General features: G+C 43.2%; 1 protein-coding gene across 5 annotated transcripts in view; it reads left to right on the top strand.

Annotated features, from left to right (window-relative positions):
* LOC135527406 (tyrosine-protein phosphatase non-receptor type 11-like) overlaps window positions 1-21,217 on the top strand; it is a 108,817-nt gene that overhangs the window by 22,710 nt on the left and 64,890 nt on the right. For all 5 annotated transcript variants that reach the window (XM_064955934.1, XM_064955937.1, XM_064955935.1 and 2 more), the window contains exon 2: window positions 19,174-19,296. In XM_064955934.1, coding sequence (XP_064812006.1) covers window positions 19,174-19,296 — 123 coding nt within the window. The remainder of the gene's footprint in view (window positions 1-19,173; window positions 19,297-21,217) is intronic.

The following is a 21,217-nucleotide window of genomic DNA, read 5'->3' as shown; positions in this document are numbered from 1 at the left end:
GGGAGGGTAACTTTGGTAAACTTTGAGTAGGGAAGTGCAAATAGTGATTAAAAAAAAAGATCAGAGTTGCGCGAGACCTGGGATCTTTACACCGGCAAAACTAAATAGTTGCACTACACAGCAAGGATAGTGTAGATTTGCTCCACCATGAATGAATAGGTTAAAAACTACTAGTCACAGACAAACAACTATACATGCTACCATCTTGGATTCTGGTTGATTTGGTTTGATTTGATAAATGTACCATGTCCAGAAAGTATTCACACCCCTTGAAGTTTTCCACATTTTGTTGTGATACAAAGTGGGATTAAAATTGATGCTATTGTTATTTTTTTGTCAATGATCTACACAAAATACCCTCTAATGTTAGTGGAAGACAAATTCTCACAATTGTAAAAAAAAAAAAAACAAAAAAAAACATCTCTATGAAATAAGTATTCAACCCCATAACTCAACACACGTTAGAATCACCTTTGGCAGCGATTACAGCCTTCTTAATGAACTGTATGTAAAATGTGTGTAAAACGTCACAAAACAGCTGTAGAAACAAAAAAGTGAAATAAAGTTACTTTTGTCCTCCGAAAAGTGATGGGAGGGCCAATAAACAAGTCCAGCATGCAGGTTTTAAATAACAGAGGACTAGGCACTCCTCTAACAATTTGAAGTACCAATGTGCCACTCCACCCCAATCCCTGTTCCTGGGGTCCTTTTACATTTTAGCCAAATACCTGGTTTCCTCTGCCAGGAGTCTGAAACTTGGCTGCAAGTGGATCTTCCAGCAAGACTAAAACCCCAAGCACACGTCAAAATCCACAAAGAAATTGTTAATTGACCACAAATTCTGTGACAAACAAAATTGAAAACCTGTGAACCCCTTTAAAATCCTGAAGAGGGCAGCCCATAAGCGCAGACAAAAGATAAAGGATCTGGAAAGATTCGTTATGAAATAATTGTCTAAGATCCCTTCCAAGTCATAAAACATTTAGAAAAAGGCACAGTTCCATTATTCTCGCAAGGTGAGGTGTTGAAAAATATTTTGTTGAAAAAGAAAACAGGTGTGCCAATGCTTTTGACTGCTATCATAAAAAAAGTATTACTTGTTAAACTAAATACACATTCTTAGCTATTTTTTCTTAGCTATTCTATTAGTATAAATTATATTCATTTTGGGAGGGGGCATACACTATAGCTCTGTATATGTATTATTTATGTTATATAGTCTTTTTTTGCTCATCGTTATCAAAAGGTGCCAATATTTTCAGACCTAACTGTATATCCAATTTTCGGTGGTGTCCATACAGCTCAAGGTGCATAATTAGGTTTTGCAAAGCCAGACGCTGTACTTTCCTTGAGTGACCCTGCCAGAGCCCGGACTTGAACCCAATCCAACATCTTTGGAAAGAAAATAGATGTGCAGTGACGCTCCCCATCCAACCTGACAGAGCTTGAGAGGATCTGTAGTATAATACCCAAGAAGACTCGAGGCTTGAATTGCTGCTAAAGGTGAATGGAGCAAAGTACAGAGAGCTCCTTGATGAAAACCTGCACCAGAGCGCTCAGGACCTCAGACTGGGGTGAAGGTTCACCTTCCAACAGGACAACGACACCCTAAGCAAACAGCCAAGACAACGCAGGAGTCTCTGAATGTCCTTGAGTGGGCCAGCCACAGCCAGAACTTGAACCCGATCAGACATCTCTTGAGAGATTATAAATAGCTGTGCAGCGACACTCCCCATCCAAACTGACAGAGCTTGAGAGGATATGCAGAGAAGAATGGAAGAAACTGCCCAAGTACAGGTGAGGCAAGCTTGTACCCAAGAAGACTCAAGGCTGTAATCGCTGCCAAAGGTGCTTCAACAAATTAGTGAGTAAAGGGTCTGAATATGTATGTAAATGCATTCTTTCAGTTTATGTATTTATACATGTATTAATGTTTTTGCGTGTCTCTAGATTGATGAGGGGGAAAACTATTTAATCCATTTTAGAATAAGGCTGTAACCTAACAAAATGTGGAAAAGGTTAATGGGTCTAAATTGTTCAGTTTGATAGCTTGGTAGATGCAGCATGAAGCTGCTGAGATTTCAGACAGAGAAAAAGTAACATTTTTTTATTTATTTAGGATGTGTGTAAAAACTCTGTGTAAGCTATCGGCATTTAAGTTATTTTACAGTAACAATTGCTTGTTTTCCATTTCGTTTATACTATGCTACACTTACCCTAATATAATGAAAGCTGATTCAACAGCAATGCATCTGGTGTCTTTCTTATCCTGGCCATGAATTAGCCAAGGAGTCAATCCATGTCAATCAATCAAATGTATATATAAATCCCTTCATACATCAGCTGATATCTCAAAGTGCTGTACAGAAACCCAGCCGAAAACCCCAAACAGCAAGCAATGCAGGTGTAGAAGCACGGTGGCTAGGAAAAACTCCCTAGAAAGGCCAGAACCTAGGAAGAAATCTAGAGAGGAACCAGGCTATGAGGGGTGGCCAGTCCTCTTCTGACCCTGACGGGTGGAGATTAACATGGCCAAGATGTTTATAGATGACCAGCAGGGTCAAATAATAATAATCAAAGTAGTTGTCGAGGGTGCAACAGGTCAGCACCTCAGAAGTAAATGTCAGTTGGCTTTTCATAGCCGATCATTCAGACTATCTCTATCGCTCTTGCTGTCTCTAGATAGTTGAAAACAGCAGGTCTGGGACAGGTCAGGGTTCCATAGCTGTAGGCAGAACAGTTGAAACTGGAGCAGCAGCACGGCCTGGTGGACTGGGGAGAGCAAGGAGTCATCAGGCCAGGTAGTCCTAAGGCATGGTCCTAGCGCTCAGGTCCTCCGAGAGAAAGAAAGAGAGAGAGAAAAAGAGAATTAGAGAGAGCATACTTAAATTCACACAGGACACCAAATAAGACAGGAGAAATACTCCAGATATAACAGTCTGACCCTAGCCCCCGACATATAAAATATTGCAGCATAAATCCTGGAGACTGAGACAGGAGGGGTCGGGAGACACGGTGGCCCTGTCCGACGATACCCCCAGCCCCCACACCACAAGAGGGATATCTTCAACCACCAACTTACTATCCTGAGCCCACAAAGAGTTCCCCCACGGCACGAACCCAAGGGGGGAGGCACCAACCCGGACGGGAAGATGACGTCAGTGACACAAACCACTCAAGTGACCCACCCCTTCTAGGGACGGCATGGAAGAGCACCAGTAAGCCAGTGACTCAGCCCCTGTAATAGGGTTTGAGGCAGAGAATCCCAGAGGAGACAGGGTAACCGGCCAGGCAGAGACAGCAAGGACGGTTTGTTGCTCCAGTGCCTTTCCGTTCACCTTCACACTCCTGGGCCAGACTACACTCAATCATAGGACCTACTGAAGAGATGAGTCTTCAAAAAAGACTTAAAGGTCGAGACCGAGTCTGCGTCTCTCACATGGATCGGCAGACCATTCCATAAAAATGGAGCTCTATGGGAGAAAGCCCTGCCTCCAGCTGTTTGCTTAGAAATTTTAGGGACAGTAAGGAGGCCTGTGTCTTGTGACCATAGCATACGTGTAGGTACGTACGGCAGGACCAAATCGGACAGATGGGTAGGAGCAGCCTATGTAATGCTTTGTAGGTTAGCAGTAAAACCTTGCCTTAACAGGAAGCCAGTGTAGAGAGGCTAGCATTGGGGTAATATGATCAAATTTTTTGGCTCCATTCAAGATTCTAGCAGCCGTGTTTAGCACTAACTGAAGTTTATTTAGTGCTTTAGGGTTTCTAAATGGTCTACTCGTGAGGCTTTTGCCAACATGATTTTGCATGATTCACAATTCACATAGGCCTACCTGCAATGCAATCTCCATTTGGCTTGTATCCATCCTCATTTCCAAAGAGCCCCTCTTGTTCGGTTACCAAAGGTGTGCTCCTCCAAACATTGGCTATTCAAAATGTTCAGCCCTATAACACCATATCAACAGTAGGCCTGGGCTATACAGTCTCTTGCTTATTGAGAATGTGGTAGCAGCTGAGTAGATGTCATTCCTCTTGTCTCCTTCTGACGGACTGTTTTTGAATCAGGTGGATCCTGCAGTAACCCCTATTCTACAATACGCCAGGCGTGTTTCTGGATCTCTACACATGCTCCTTTCGTTGATGTATATCCCAGTATATTGTTCATGACAGAGCATGGGCCTTTGATGATGCAGAGCCTTGTTCAATTCCCCCGTCATGTATTTGTGTCTAATCCCTTGTTGAATGCCAGTTGTAATCTGTTACAATTTGCCTGCTGCTGTTTGAAAAGTTTCTCAGTAATCTCCTGGGTTTAGAATGAGAAATAAGCCTGGTACCCGGCTAGATAAGGGGGCCAGGTCCAATCTGGGCCAGTGTCGCTCCCCAGATGTCTGAGGCTTTGCGGGGCTTTGGCCCTGTCTGTTCCCTCTTCCATCAGCTCCACTACTGTCCACTGATGTCTTCTCTTGCTCTCTCTCACGTCAATCTGCTTTGTGAATGACGAGCCGCCACTAAAGCCTGACTCATCCTGATCTGAGTGTCATTGCACCGGAGGTACGGAGCGAAGGCACAGGACAACATCCCGCCATTTCAAGAACTTAGTTTACTCTGTTGACATTGTCGGGACTTTATCAATTTAGATGTTTGCCCAGCAGTTGAGCTCAAGCTCCCCAAGAGTCCGGTTAAATTGGATCCACAGTTTTGCCATCAAACAGAAATATGAAAGGATGTGCGTTTCACGGCTGCTTGAAGGCTGTACGAAAGTCTCACAAGGCTTGTAAGTAGATCGAGTGTTAACATGCCTGTTGATCTCCTTAGTTTATTAATAGTAATTGTAAGATGAAAAAAAACTTTTTTTCCTGTTACTGGTCATGGGTTTGTCTCCTAAATATAAACATGTGCAGCTCCCACTCAGCCCAGTCTAAGATCTTCTCTGTCCTGGTACCCCGATGGTGGAATCAGCTTCACCCTGAAACTAGGACCGCAGAGTCCCTGCCCATCTACCCAAAAACATTTGAAACCCTACATCGTATATAATCCCACAGCAACCCCCCACCCCTTCCCGTGCCTTCTGTGAAGTAACACTTGACTTGTTTCTCCTCTGTTAGCACTGACTGCTGACACCTAGTAAAAAATGTACTGTAAGTCTCTCTGGATACGAGTGTCTGCTAAATGACTCAAATGTACATGAATATACCCAAATACTCACTTTTGTGCCATGGCGTAGAGGCCTGATCTGGCAAAGATTGTGTGTGTGGAGTTTTATAAAAAGTTATCTTATTGTTGCATTTACTGCATTTATCGCTGTCCATGATTCTTTGTGAAGCCTGGGGGAAGCGATATTTTGCCTTGGAAATACATGTGCTATGTGACTCACCAATTCTATCAACGTCAGTGTCAAAAAGTATCATGTTCCCCCCTACCAAATTCCCCACTTATCTCTGATATTTCAATCATGTTTAATAATGTTATAATATTGCAGTAATGAATACACCCTTGATCACACGCAAACACTTTCATAGCGGCCACATTTCACCTTTATTTAACCAGGTAGGCTAGTTGAGAACAAGTTCTCATTTACAACTGCAACCTGGCCAAGATAAAGTAAAGCAGTGTGACACAAACAACAACACAGTTACACATGGAAAGGCAGCCAAATAGGTGTACAATGACCACTTTGCTCATTGTATAATTCTTTATTGCATCTACACACTTTATCCCCTTTCCCTTCGCTTGTGGACTTCAGTGCTCAACACAACACCTGTTTGTGACCAGGCAAAAAAAAGTTAAGCCAAACCTTCATACCATAACCGCTACAGGCAGCCTACATCGTTGTCACCATATTAGCTAACGTCATAGTCAACATAGCTACTAGAACTAACGCATTAGTAAACCCGCTACCGTGTACAGTAGAGCAAGCAGTTTAGCATTTGCCCCGGTCAGGGGAGCCGTATTGGGGTCAGGATGATTCTAAGGGCCTGTGACTGACAGGGGCCCTAAAAAATGTGAACTTTCGGTAAAAAAAAAATCAATATTAAATTATTAACCTATCATCATTAATATAATATTTACAATGTACTAATAAAACTAATGGTTTCTTTTTCTTGTTTTGGGCAAAAAATAATATCCAGAGAGCCTCTGCATTGCCCATGCCCCGACCCTATTTACATGAAATGGTTCGGTCCTGGCCCCAAACCAGGTGTGAACGGTACTTGCAAGACAAATCTGGCTTCCAAAAACGAAAAGAAAGACAGTAGAGAGAAAAGAAAGCTGTCGCCCAATTCTTCACAAAAGAAGGTGGGTGTAGTCCGTGAGTGGTGGAAACTAACCTGTTAGCTTAGTCCATCGTTATATAGGCTACCTTTGATCCACTAAAATTATTTACTTGATATCTTCAAATAATATTCTGAGTGATTACATTTAGCTCCTCTTTTAGCCGACATTTAATCAATGCAGGCAAACTTTTAGCAAGCTAATACTGAATCAGTTGTCCCTGCCCCTGCCTGGTGCCAGGCCCAACAGATGCAGCTTCAGGCTCAGCAGCCCGGGCTCCCCATCCCCATACCCCTGAACCAGCCCTGTCTCCCCATCCCCATACCCCTCAATCAGCCCTACTCCCAACTGAAAAACATTTAACATTACATTTAAGTCATTTAGCAGACGCTCTTATCCAGAGCGACTTACAAATTGGTGAATTCACCTTCTGACATCAGTGGAACAGCCACTTTACAATAGTGCATCTAAATCATTTAAGGGGGGGGGTGAGAAGGATTGCTTTATCCTATCCTAGGTATTCCTTGAAGAGGTGGGGTTTCAGGTGTCTCCGGAAGGTGGTGATTGACTCCGCTGTCCTGGCGTCGTGAGGGAGTTTGTTCCACCATTGGGGGCCAGAGCAGCGAACAGTTTTGACTGGGCTGAGCGGGAACTGTACTTCCTCAGTGGTAGGGAGGCGAGCAGGCCAGAGGTGGATGAACGCAGTGCCCTTGTTTGGGTGTAGGGCCTGATCAGAGCCTGGAGGTACTGCGGTGCCGTTCCCCTCACAGCTCCGTAGGCAAGCACCATGGTCTTGTAGCGGATGCGAGCTTCAACTGGAAGCCAGTGGAGAGAGCGGAGGAGCGGGGTGACGTGAGAGAACTTGGGAAGGTTGAACACCAGACGGGCTGCGGCGTTCTGGATGAGTTGTAGGGGTTTAATGGCACAGGCAGGGAGCCCAGCCAACAGCGAGTTGCAGTAATCCAGACGGGAGATGACAAGTGCCTGGATTAGGACCTGCGCCGCTTCCTGTGTGAGGCAGGGGCGTACTCTGCGGATGTTGTAGAGCATGAACCTACAGGAACGGGAAAAAGGAGGTGAGCAGCATTGTGTTGAATGACATGTCAGGTGGAATGAATGCAGGTACTGCAATGCATTGAGGACAGGAATGTGATTCTCCAGTCAGGAAAAATCTCACTTGACACAGAGGCAGCCAATATCAGAGCCTTAAAGGAAGAGATGCAGGCTCTTAGAGATGGATGGGAGTCTCTCCTGTCTGAGGCAACAGTGTTTGCTACGCAAATGAAAATTTAGCAAGGAACTCAGCCACCAGAGGAAAAGATTCGATGAGGAAACCTCTCAAGAGGAGATGGCTCAGGACAGTGCAGCAAAGGTGTTTCGGAACAGTGTTTTTGTTACTGCTATGGACAACATCATAAGTGACCTGGACACTAGGTTACACAACACTGCAAAAATTGTAGAATAATTCTACTGTTCTGAAAGTTGGGCAGATTAGTGAGGATAAAGTCCCCTCTGTGTGCCAACCACTGACCATGAAGTATTCCAGAGATGTTACACCTGAGTTTCATAATGAAGTGAGACACCTGAACACTGTAAATGCTGCCACTTTCCTCCCTAACTTGTCCCCTCTTGGTCACCTGAATGCAATTTGTAAGATGCAGCTGCAAAGCATTTTTGGAGAAGTGTGCATTGCTTTACATATATGTTGCACACTGCCTGTGACTGTTGCTGGTGGCGAGAGAGCTTTCAGTGAGCTAAAACTGATAAAACTATTTGAGGTTCACTATGTCACAGGACAGGCTTTGCAGTCTTGCCATGCTGTCCATTGAAAGTCAGTTAGCTAGAAAGCCCTACTTCAAAGACTTGATCAGTGAATTTGCTAGCAAGGCTCAGCGCTGTGCTCTTGGTGGGTAAGGCTGAGCAAGGGCCAGTGATGACTGTTTAATGGCATGGCTGTAGATATTGGATCACTACACACGATGCTCACAGGCTGAGAACAAGACTGAGAACAAGATACATCTCAAAGTAATGGCTGGATTGCCATAACATTATGTATGCACAATCAAGAACCCAAGTGGAAGAAACCTATTGATTTGGTGACCTCTTGACCTTTCCTCTAGAGCCACCATCGGGCCTTTTCATTTCCATTTTGTTTTCCATTTCCACTTTTACAGCTGCTTATTGTCTAGTTGGTATGAATACTTAGTTCAAAAATCTGCTGCTGATTTTATTTTGTTTGTTATATCATTCTATATGATAATGTAAATTTATTTTAACTGAAGGGGTTAATGTATATTTAAGTTATATTTATTTTAAGTTATATATTAATGTTAAGAGAATTTTCCATTCAAGAGTTTTACCATTAAAATTACATTTAGACTGTAAAATATGGACTTTTGCACATTTCTTATAGAGGGTATCAGTCTTGCATCAAATAGTGAATTCCACTGTATGCAGAATGTTGCATGCATGTCTGCACAGTGTTATATTATCACAGCTCACTGTCAGTAAATATCGTACAGTAAATATTGTACTACAAGAGAGTTGCAAGCCTGCAAATGTCAAGTTATTTAAACCTTTGAATGGGTCAATTGGGTTCTGGAGGTGTGTGGTTACAGCAATTGCGCAGGGTTGGTGTGGCCTGTGGTGGTGGGGCCCAAATGTGATATATTTTCATGGGGCCCAAAATCCCTGGCGGCGCCCCTGGCCCCGGTGGCAATAAATGAATAAAACCAATGGCTTACCTTGACTTGGAAGAGTGTTGGATAGCCATAGTCAGCTAGTTAACACTGCATTCCTCTCTGTTTGAGCCAGGTGTTTGAGTAGGCTAAACAAGCTAGCTGCATTCAGCTAGTTAACATAGCATTCCTCTCTGTTTGAGCTGGGTGTTTGAGTAGGCTAAACTAGCTAGCTGCATTCAGCTAGCTAACATAGCATTCCATTTTTGGGGCTGACTCTCGGGCTTCCATCCACGCCGCCGTGCTGCCTCCTCATACCAGCGCCTCTCCGCCTTCGCTGCCTCCAGCTCTTCTTTGGGGCGGCGATAATCTCCTGGCTGTGCCCAGGGTCCTTTACCGTCCAATTCGTCCTCCCATTTCCATTCCTCTTTGCGCCGCTGTTGCCCATTACCACGCCGCTTGGTCCTGTTTAAGTGGGTGGTTCTGTAATGTCTTTCATCCTGGGAAGGAGAGACGGACCAAAATGCAGCGTGGTTATAGTTCATGTTTTTTTAATAATAGGAAAACTCAACATAATACAAAACAATAAACGTGGCACAACCGAAACAGCCCTATCTGGTGCAACAAAGACAGGAAACAACCACCCACAAAACCCAACACAAAACAGGCTACCTAAATATGGTTCCCAATCAGAGACAATTACTCTGTGTCTTGTGACCATAGCCTACGTGATTGAGAACCATATTAGGCCCAAACACAGAAACAGACAAACTAGACATCCAACATAGAATGCCCACTCAGATCATACCCTGACCAAACAAAACATAGAAACATACAAAGCAAACTATGGTCAGGGTGTGACAATCGCTCCTTCTTCTATCTGTGGAACAGCTTATTGCGTTGTGGCCAAAGGCATACAATCCATAGAGTTTTGGAACCTCTAACCCTGGCAATTTGACTGTTAAACTCATGTGTACACTAGCCATGGCTGCCAGTCTTAAAGGAGATATCCCTATTTTTCTCTCACATCGTGGAAGCTTGGCTTATTACAGCACCAGTTAGGCTATTTTCAAACAAACAACTCAAACAACTGCGGGGAGATGCCTACAGACAGAGAGAGAGAGGAAGTGTTGTGGTCTGGGACCAGACCTATGTGTAAACCAGCTGCCACATTTCGCCCATTACTGCCTAGACAACGGATATTTACGTTTGCACAGGCGGCAAACGTTGTTGGCAGAGGCTGGAGATGACACCCGGGAGTACCGGCATGCTGTCTACACAGTTTGTGATGTGGCAGCTTTGTTCCCTTGGTGCATTGCGTTGTGGCCATAGGCATACAATCCATAGAGTTTTGGAACCTCTAACCCTGGCAATTTGACTGTTAAACTCATGTGTACACTAGCCATGGCTGCCAGTCTTAAAGGAGATATCCCTATTTTTCTCTCACATCGTGGAAGCTTGGCTTATTACAGCACCAGTTAGGCTATTTTCAAACAAACAACTCAAACAACCGCGGGGAGATGCCTACAGACAGAGAGAGAGAGGAAGTGTTGTGGTCTGGGACCAGACCTATGTGTAAACCAGCTGCCACATTTCGCCCATTACTGCCTAGACAACGGATATTTACGTTTGCACAGGCGGCAAACGTTGTTGGCAGAGGCTGGAGATGACACCCGGGAGTACCGGCATGCTGTCTACACAGTTTGTGATGTGGCAGCTTTGTTCCCTTGGTGCATGGAACTGAGTTGTCATCCCCAGTCTCTGTGACACTACTTTCCCTGATCCCCATTCACAGTACACTGGGTTCCACCCTGGGCGCTGGGATTCTCAAAGCATTTGGCATGATGACATACTAACGTTATGCCCAAAGAGTATCCGTTGCCAGACACTTATTGGCATGACATTAATTTGGCATCATGTCACTTGCTGTGAACAGAACACAAGCTCTCCCTCAGTTTGCATTTTCAACACACAAACACCTGCCAGGTGCATCTTCAGGACATCAAGAACCTTCTTACTGGGAACATGTCATATCAAAGATTCTAAAGGTTGTTTATTTCTCTCCCAAAAGTGTCATCTCTGCACTTTCTCCTGGCACAACAAAGTTTAAATGGGAAAATGTCATTTAGACATTTTAGACATTTTTCTATATTGAAAGTTGGTTTCCTTTAACATAATTGTACGGTTCAAATATCACCCCACCCATGACTTGTGCCAGGTCTATGCAGGTAAATTTGTTCTAGAATTTTACAGAAAATACCATATTAAGAATTTTGCTTAAATTCATCAAGAAAAAGTTAGCTTATAACAGTGGCAATTCTAGGTATTGTGGCATATTTTGGTTAAACCTCCATCACATGTACAGTGCACTATTCTATCACATGTATAGCTAATTCTCAAGATCTTGCAAACTAATGAGATGCTATTGAGCCCACACTACTAAACTGTCTGAGCCAAGGACTACATGCTTTCTGGGAAATTTTGATTACGCGGCTTGCAAAAGTATTCACCCCCTTTGCATTTTTCCTATTTTTTAGCCTTACAACCTGGAATTAAAATAGATTTTGGGGGGGTTGTATCATTTGATGTACACAACATACCTAACACTTTGAAGATGCAAAATATTTTCATTGTGAATCAAACAAGAATTCAGACAAAAAAACTTGAGCGTGCATAAACTATTCACCCCCCGAAGCCAATACTTTGTAGAGCCACCTTTTGCAGCAATTACAGCTGCCAGTCTCTTAGGGTATGTCTCTATAAGCTTGGCACATCTAGCCACTGGGATTTTGCCCATTCTTCAAGGTAAAACTACTCCAGTTCCTTCAAGATGGATGGGTTACGCTGATGTACAGCCATTTTTAAGTCATACCACAGATTCTCAATTGAATTGAGGTCTGGGCTTAGATTAGGCCATTCCAAGACATGTAAATGTTTCCCCTTAAACCACTTGAGTGTTGCTTTAGCAGTATGCTTATGGTCATTGTCCTGCTGGAAGGTGAACCTCCGTCCCAGTCTCAAATCCCTGGAAGACTGAAACAGGTTTCCCTCAAGAATTTCCGTGTATTTAGCGCCATCCACCATTCCTTCAATTCTGACCAGTTTCCCAGTCCCTGCCGATTATAACGTCCCCACAGCATGATGCTGCCACCACCATGCTTCACTGTGGGGATAGTGTTCTCAGGGTGATGAGGGGTGTTGGGTTTGCGCCAGACATAGCGTTTCCCTTAATGGCCAAAAAGCTACATTTGTGTCTCATTTGACAGAGTACCTTCTTCCATATGTTTGGTGAGTCTCCCACATGCCTTTTGGAGAACACCAAATGTGTTTGCTTATTTTTTTCTTAAAGCAATGGCTTTTTTTCTGGCAACTCTTCCATATAGCCCAGCTCTGGGGAGTGTACGGCTTAGTGGTCCTATGAACAGATACTCCAATCTCTGCTGTGGAGCTTTGTAGCTCTTTCAGGGTTATCTTTGGTATTTTTGTTGCCTCTCTGGTTGATGCCCTCCTTGCCTGGTCTGTGAGTTTTGGTGGGTGGCACTCTCTTGGAAGATTTGTTGTTGTGCCATATTCTTTCCATTTTTTAATAATGGATTTAATGGTGCTCCGTGGGATGTTCAAAGTTTCTGATATTTTTTTATAACCCAACCCTGATCTGTACTTCTCCACAACTTTGTACCTGACCTGTTTGGAGAGCTCCTTGGTCTTCATGGTGCCGCTTTCTTGGTGGTGCCCCTTGCTTTGTGGTGTTGCAGACTATGGGGCCTCTCAGAACAGGTGTACAGTGGGGAGAACAAGTATTTGATACACTGCCGATTTTGCAGGTTGTCCTACTTACAAAGCATGTAGAAGTCTGTAATTTTTATCATAGGTACACTTCAACTGTGAGAGACAGAATCTAAAACAAAAATCCAGAAAAATCACACAATTCCTGACATTTAATCCTAGAAAAAAATTCTCTGTCTTAGGTCAGTTAGGATCACCACTTTATTTTAAGAATGTGAAATGTCAGAATAATAGTAGAGAGAATTTTCAGCTTTTATTCCTTTCATCACATTCCCAGTGGATCAGAAGTTTGCATACACTCAATTAGTATTTGGTAGCATTGCCTTTAAATTGTTTAATCTGGATCAAATATTTTGGGTAGCCTTCCACAAGCTTCCCACAATAAGTTGGGTTAATTTTGGCCCATTCCTCCTGACAGAGCTGGTGTAGGTAACTGAGTCAGGTTTGCAGGCCTCCTTGCTCGCACATGCTTTTTCAGTTCTGCCCACACATTTTCTATGGCATTGAGGGCTTTGTGATGGCCACTACCAATAACTTGACTTTGTTGTCCTTAAGCCATTTTGCCACAACTTTGGAAGTATGCTTGGGGTCATTGGGCATTTGGAAGACCCATTTGTGACCAAGCTTTAACTTCCTGAGTGATGTCTTGAGTTGTTGCTTTAATAGATCCACATAATTGTCCTCCCTCATGATACCATCTGTTTTGTGAAGTGCACCAGTCCCTCCAGCAGCAAAGCAACCCCACAACATGATGCTGCCACCCCCGTGCTTCACAATTGGGATGGCGTTCTTCGGGCTTGCAAGCCTCTCCCTCTTTTTCCTCCTAACATAACGATGGTCATTATGTCCAAACAGTTTCATCAGAGGTCATTTCTCAGAAAAGTACAATCTTTGTCCCCACGTGCAATTGCAAACTGTAGTCTGGCTTTTTTTGGTTTTGGAGCATTGGCATCGTCTTTGCTGAGCGGCCTTTCAGGTTATGTCGATATAGGACTTGTTTTACTGTGGATATAGATACTTTTGTACTTGTTTGTACCATCTTCACAAGGTTTTTTGCAGTTGCTTTGGGATTGATTTGCACTTTTCACACCAAAGTACATTAATCTCTAGGAGACAGAACTTGTCTCCTTCCTGAGCGGTATGATGGCTGCGGTGTTTATACTTGAGTACTATTGTTTGTACAGATGAGCGTGGTACCTTCAGGCATTTGGAAATTGCTCCCGAGTATTAACCAGACTTGTGGAGGTCTACAATTTTTCCCATGATGTCAAGCAAAGAGGCACTGAGTTGGATGGTAGGCCTTGAAATACATTAAAAAACATGAGCTGGCGCACACCCAGAATAATAGTTTGTGTAGAGATGCTGACTAACGGCGATAAACTAAAATCAAGAAAGTCGCACACTCCATGTACAATCTCCCAGCAATTGAATGCGTATTTACCAATGTTTCGGCATCACTGTGCCTGAGTTTGAAGGTAGGCCTTGAAATACATCCACAGGTACACCTGCAATTGACTCAAATTATGTCAATTAGCCTATCAGAAGCTTGTAAATCCATGACATCATTTTCTGGAATTATCTAAGCGGTATAAAGGCACAGTCAATTTAGTAAATATAAACTTCTGACCCACTGGAATTGTGATACAGTGAATGATAAGTGAAATAATCTGTCTGTAAACAATTGTTGGAAAAATAACTTGCGTCATGCACAAAGTGGATTTCCAAACCGACTTGCCAAAACTATAGGGAGGAGGTGAGGGCCCACGGAGTGAGGTGTCAGGAAAATAACCTCACACTCAACGTCAACAAAACTAAGGAGATGATTGTGGACTTCAGGAAACAGCAGAGGGAACACCCCCCTATCCACATCGATGGAACAGTAGTGGAGAAGGTAGTAAGTTAAGTTCCTCGGCGTACACATCACAGATAAACTGAATTGGTCCACCCACACAGACAGCATCGTGAAGAAGGCGCAGCAGCGCCTCTTCAACCTCAGGAGGCTGAAGAAATTCGGCTTGTTACCAAAAGCACTCACAAACTTCTACAAATGCACAATCGAGAGCATCCTGTCGGGCTGTATCACCGCCTGGTACGACAACTGCTCCGCCCACAACCGTAAGGCTCTCCAGAGGGTAGTGAGGTCTGCACAACGCATCACCGGGGGCAAACTACCTGCCCTCCAGGACACCTACACTACCTGGTGTCACAGGAAGGCCATAAAGATCATCAAGGACAACAACGACCCGAGCCACTGCCTATTCACCCCGCTATCGTCCAGAAGGCGAGGTCAGTACAGGTGCATCAAAGCTGGGACCGAGAGACTGAAAAACAGCTTCTATCTCAAGGCCATCAGACTGATAAACAGCCACCACTAACATTGAGTGGCTGCTGCCAACACACTGACTCAACTCCAGACACTTTAATAATGGGAATTGATGTAAAATATATCACTAGCCACTTTAAACAATGCTACTTAATATAATGTTTACATACCCTACATTATTTATCTCATATGTATACGTATATACTGTACTCTATATCATCTACTGCATATTTATGTAATACATGTATCACTAGCCACTTTAAACTATGCCACTTTGTTTACATACTCATCTCATATGTATTTTCTGCACTCGATACCATCTACTGCATCTTGCCTATGCCGCTCTGTACCATCACTCATTCATACATCTTTATGTACATATTCTTTATCCCTTGTGGCAAACCTCTTCAAGGTTAGGAGCGTTTGTCACAAACTAAGTGGTAAACTGTCACCAAATCACCCAAGAATGAGAGTTCTTTCGAACAGGACAGTACCTGTGTGTTTGTTTCTCCGTCCTGGTCCACCCAGGCCGTAGGCGAGGTCAAGGATAGCATGGTTCGGTACACGAATCGGGTTCTCGGTAGGTCTAGGTCCAAACGCCAACAGGTAAGTCCAAAACAGTCCAACTCATACACGGTAAATCCAGCCAATCTCTATTGTTCATAGATCCTTCCAGCACTCTCTTCCTCTCTTCCTGGTTTTTCTTGACCCTTTATCTGTGGGTTGGCTCCACCTTCTGAGGGTTCCCCTTGCTTCTGGGACTTGTAGTTTTGGTGGTCGGCCATTTTGTGATCTGTAGTTCTGACAGGGGTGGCCATTTTAGTGATCGGGCAGAGCCCGTTTATTAGTTCTGCTCTCACATATCTGCCATTTACCACTCGACTTATGTGTATAAGGTAGTAGTTTTGGAATTGTTAGCTAGATTACTCGTTGGTTAATACTGCATTGTCGGAACTAGAAGCACAAGCATTTCGCTACACTCGCTACACACTACACTAATTTGATTTGATTTGAACTCCAGGCTACATCAGAAACTCATCCCCCCTTTAGAAAAGACAGTTGGTTGTACTCCAAGAATATAGTATCTTCCTTACTGGCAAACATTTTGACTACTAGAGAGTGCGACATGACAGTAGCAGAGAGATAAACCTACACATAGGCTACTCAAAGAAGGCAGGCTCAAAGAGAAGTACACAGAAACCAACCATAAATGATGCACACAAAGTTCACACTACCCATCATTGAAAGGAATAGGAAAAAGGTATCTAGCTATTCTCCTATTGAAATGAAGCATGTGTTCTTTGCTATTGGACAGTGTGGTGCTGGATGCCACTCCAATGCTTGATAAAGCAGGCAGAGGTAACACTTCCCTTGGAGTGGATTGTGATGGGACCTTTTCATAACTAGAACATGAGAAATTACATTTTTATTTCACTCATGTCCCATTATTATATCACATATCTAGCTAGTGAGCTTGTCAACTCTCTACCAAGCTACATAATGTTAACTAGCTAGCTAGCATTGTTTCAGTAATGTTCTGTAATAGAGATAGTCACTTGGAAGTCTCAAAAAGACGAGGCAACTATACTGCCAAGCACCATTACAGCTACTTTTGTTACAGACAAGCGCCATTAGAGAAATGCACAAGAAATGTTAGCTAGCCATCAACACACAACAAAAATTCAGCAATGTAAATGTAAATAGGTTCTAAATGATCATGACTATCAAATACACATGTTTATGTCAATATCCTGACTGGTCTTAGATCATAAATACCACGTACACCATAGTAATTTATCAAGACAGTGTTGAAGGAATTCTAAATTCCTCTGTTTTAATTCCCAATCAAAATTAAACATTCTATCAATGCATTAAGGGTTTGTAAGACCCTTATTTTATAAGAATGGACAGAGCCCCGGTCTTAAAAGTCAGGTAACAGCCTTTAATTCAAGAGAGTACTGCCTTCATACACATTTTACCACAGGTTATAAACTGAAAATGACGTCAGCTTTTTCTAAATGTTCCATCTCTTCTTGACACTGGTAGAGAGGCCCTATAGCTCTCAAGCCTTCCCTCCTCGCCTAAAGCCAAGGTCAGTCAGTGCAGATAAGCATTCTAGACAGTCTGGAGATAGTTCATTCATTTGTACCAAGGTATTGTTCTAAACTCCTGACTACATTATGTACAATTGGAAATGGGAGCAAGAGAGAAAATTCATACATGTACAGTACATAATAGCATTTGGACTAGTCAGTCCTGATTGAAATGTATACATAATTAGTCATCATTGATAAAAATTCCCTTAACAGACAGCCATATAATTTAGATAGCATAAAGCTAACCTAGATTCTCTATTCATAGCTAACACTAGCTAGCTCCTGTAGCTGATGCAACGTCTTGGTAACATTACTTGTCAAGCAGAAAACAGGCCATCTCTGCATCAGACTTCAGCCCTTTTAGGGCCATAACTTCTCTCCAGAGTCTTATCAGTTACAACCATCACAGCTAACATTAGCTAGCTAGCTAGCTCCTGTAGCTGATACAACGTCTTGGTAACATTACTTGTCAAGCAGAAAACAGGCCATCTCTGCATCAGACTTCAGCCCTTTTAGGGCCATAACTTCTCTCCAGAGTCTTATCAGTTACAACCATCACAGCTAACATTAGCTAGCTAGCTAGCTAGCTCCTGTAGCTGATGCAACGTCTTGGTAACATTCTCTGTCAAGCAGAAAACAGGCCATCTCTGCATCAGACTTCAGCCCTTTTAGGGCCATAACTTCTCTCCAGAGTCTTATCAGTTACAACCATCACAGCTAACATCAGCTAGCTAGCTAGCTAGCTCCTGTAGCTGATGCAACGTCTTGGTAACGTTACCTGTCAAGCAGAAAACAGGCCATCTCTGCATCAGACTTCAGCCCTTTTAGGGCCATAACTTCTCTCCAGAGTCTTATCAGTTACAACCATCACAGCTAACATTAGCTAGCTAGCTAGCTAGCTCCTGTATCTGATGCAACGTCTTGGTAACGTTCTCTGTCAAGCAGAAAACAGGCCATCTCTGCTTCAGACTTCAGCCCTTTTAGGGCCATAACTTCTCTCCAACGATTGAAATTGTTACCGATATTTACTCTGGTTTTCCCCTGAGTAATTTAACAAGACAGCCATATAATTGAGATAGCTATGAATGGAGAATCTGGGTTAGCTTTATGCTAACACTAGCTAGCTCCTGTAGCTGATTCAACATCTTGGTAACGTTCTCTGTCAAGCAGAAAACAGGCCATCTCTGCATCAGACGTCAGCCCTTTTAGGGCCATAACTTCTCTCCAGCGATTGAAATTGTTAACGATATTTACTCTGGTTTTTCACTAAGCCTCATCATTTTGTTGCTTGGCTAAACTTTTTTTGCCACCAGTATCTGCAACCAGTGCTGGGCTGGACCCTTACAAAAACATCTACATAATGCTCTTTTATCTTGAATGGGAACTGCCATCTATGGATTAAATGTCTATGGTTGGTTGCGGCTGTCTGTTTGCATTTTGCAAATTTCAAAATACAATTGCGTGAAAAATGTACAATTTGGTGTAATTGCGTAATACTTTTTTAAACAAATGTACACAAAAAAACATTTGATTAATAAAATATTGAATCAGTCATCTTTCTCCAATGACTCAATTAACAAGGGGATGACAATCTTTGCAAGAAGAAGCAAATCTGATTTTATTGGTCCTTAACCCACATCTCAGACACTTCATTCAAGATAAATGGAGTTAACTTGGCCCAGAGCAGGCTAAAAGGTGAGCCACATTTGTTGACCAAAGTTACTTAGCTAACTACTCAAACCTCATTTGTAGTTTTGGGCTCTGCTCTCCAAAAGGTTAACTCTTATGGTTTATGTGTTTCTGACTAGTGTCACCAAACTGAATCTTTTACTGGGAAATGAATGATTGATTGATGAGTGAGCTCCTGGAGGGGCCCCTGTTTCTTTTTAGCCCGGCAGTAACACACCTGATTCAACTGGTTGATCATTTGAATCAGGTACAGTGAGAAACACTGTTTCTGGTGCAGTGACTCTGGATTTGGCGTTTGTGCTCAACTATTCTCTCTCTGTTCTTCCAGGTGGTTCCACCCCAACATCACCGGCATCGAGGCAGAGCAGCTCCTCTTGACCCGAGGGGTCCATGGCAGTTTCCTAGCCCGGCCGAGCAAGAGCAACCCGGGAGATTTTACTCTCTCTATCAGGTAGGGGCCTCCATGTTCTCAGCTAACAAATGTTGGTTCCAATAACAATCTGGTTAAGTTATTTGTCAAATAACCAAGGGAGAATCTTTAGGTAATGTTTCGTGAATGTTCTGTGTTAGCATGGTTCTCTGCTAGTGCTTTAGTCCACCGCTTTAGCCTAGCTCTTTATCCTAGCGTTAGCGGCCCATGCTCCACAACATTGTCCCTGGTGTAAGTTAACCTCTTACATCTATGGGGGCGCTATTTCATTTTTGGATGAAAAACGTTCCCGTTTTAAACAAGATATTTTGTCACAAAAAGATGCTCGACTATGCATATAATTGCTACCGTTCGAAAGAAAACACTCTGACGTGTCCAGAAATACAAAGATCTTCTCTGTGCGTGCCCTATAACGTGAGCTTCAGGCAAAACCAAGATGAGATGGCATCCAGGAAATGACAAGGATTTTTGAGGCTCTGTTTTCCATGGTCTCCTTATATGGCTGTGAACGCGAGAGGAGTAAGTCTGCCCTTGAGGACTGATTCCAAACAACGTTTGCCATGTTTCGGTCGATATTATGTAGTTAATCCGGAAAAAGTTTTACGTTGTAGGTGACTGCATTTTCGGTTCGGTAGCCAGACGCAATGTAGAAAACGGAACGATTTCTCCTACACACAGACGCTTTCAGGAAACACTGCGCATTTGGTATGTGACTGAGAGTCTCCTCATTGAAAACATCAGAAGCTCTTCAAAGGTAAATGATTTTATTTATTTGGTTATCTGGTTTTTGTGAAAATGTTGCGTGCTACATGCTACACAAAATGCTATGCTAGCTTTGCATACTCTTACACAAATTAGTCAATTTCTATGGTTCAAAAGCATATTTTGAAAATCTGAGATGACAGTGTTGTTAAGAAAAGGCTAAGCTTGAGAGCAGACGCATTATTTTAATTTTATTTGCGATTTTCAGAAATCGTTAACGTTGCGTTATGCTAATGAGCCTGAGGATTTAGTCACGATCCCGGATCCGGGATGGGGAGTTTCAAGAAGTTAATCATTCAGAGCAAATTGTCTCGCGAGTCAAGCCTCAAGAAATGGGAAAAGATCGCTTCCCAGTAAGCAAGCTAGCGAGAGAGCAAGAGCCTTGCCTTTGGGTGAACAGTCACAGCTTGTGGGAGTTCAAGCTTGAAAGATGCGTAGTTTGTTATTCTCCCACGTTTCTACGAAATGGAAAATGTTTGTTTCCCTCCTCGGTTGAAAAGAAAGCGAGAACTGGTCGTAAATAGCCTTTCACAAGAATTCACTTACTCCACTGACTCCATGTATGAAATCATCAGGTCTAACCCTGTCCCATGACATTACATTTTACTGAATTATGAACAGTGAGCTCTGTAGTTGGAGAGATACAAAAGAGAAACATGGAGTTCTGGTAAACAGCAGGCCTCTGTGACTTCCTGTAGTGCCAGGATAGAGAGTGCCTCTGCATTGGCAACGGAAGCTTTTAAGAGGCTTATCAGTCAGACGAGCTCATGGAAAAGGTCCAGCATCGTCCTTTAGCTCACTCTCTTTAGCAGAGGTTAGCTTGAGTAGCGAGGGAGAGAGGAGTGTGTGTGGGAGAGAGAGAGAGAGAGAGAGAGAGAGGGGGGGAGTGTATGTAGGGTAGAGGGAAAGGGGGATACAAATGAATGCATTCAACTGAAATGTGTCTTCTGCATTTAACCCTCTGAATCAGAGAGGTGCGGGGGCTGCCGTAATCGACATCCATGACTTCGGCGCCCGGGGAGCAGTGGGTTAACTGCCTTGCTCAGGGGCAGAAGACAGATTTTTACCTTGTCTGCTCAGGGATTCGATCAAGCAACCTTGAAAGTGAATGAAGGTTGTTAGGCTGGTAACAGCAGTGAGTGTGGCAGCCGTGCCAGTCCAGGCAGTAGCTCTTAATAAC

The sequence above is a fragment of the Oncorhynchus masou genome, chromosome 33, assembly GCF_036934945.1.
Source record: "Oncorhynchus masou masou isolate Uvic2021 chromosome 33, UVic_Omas_1.1, whole genome shotgun sequence".
NCBI lineage: Eukaryota > Metazoa > Chordata > Actinopteri > Salmoniformes > Salmonidae > Oncorhynchus > Oncorhynchus masou.
This window is presented reverse-complemented; position numbering and strand designations above follow the sequence as displayed.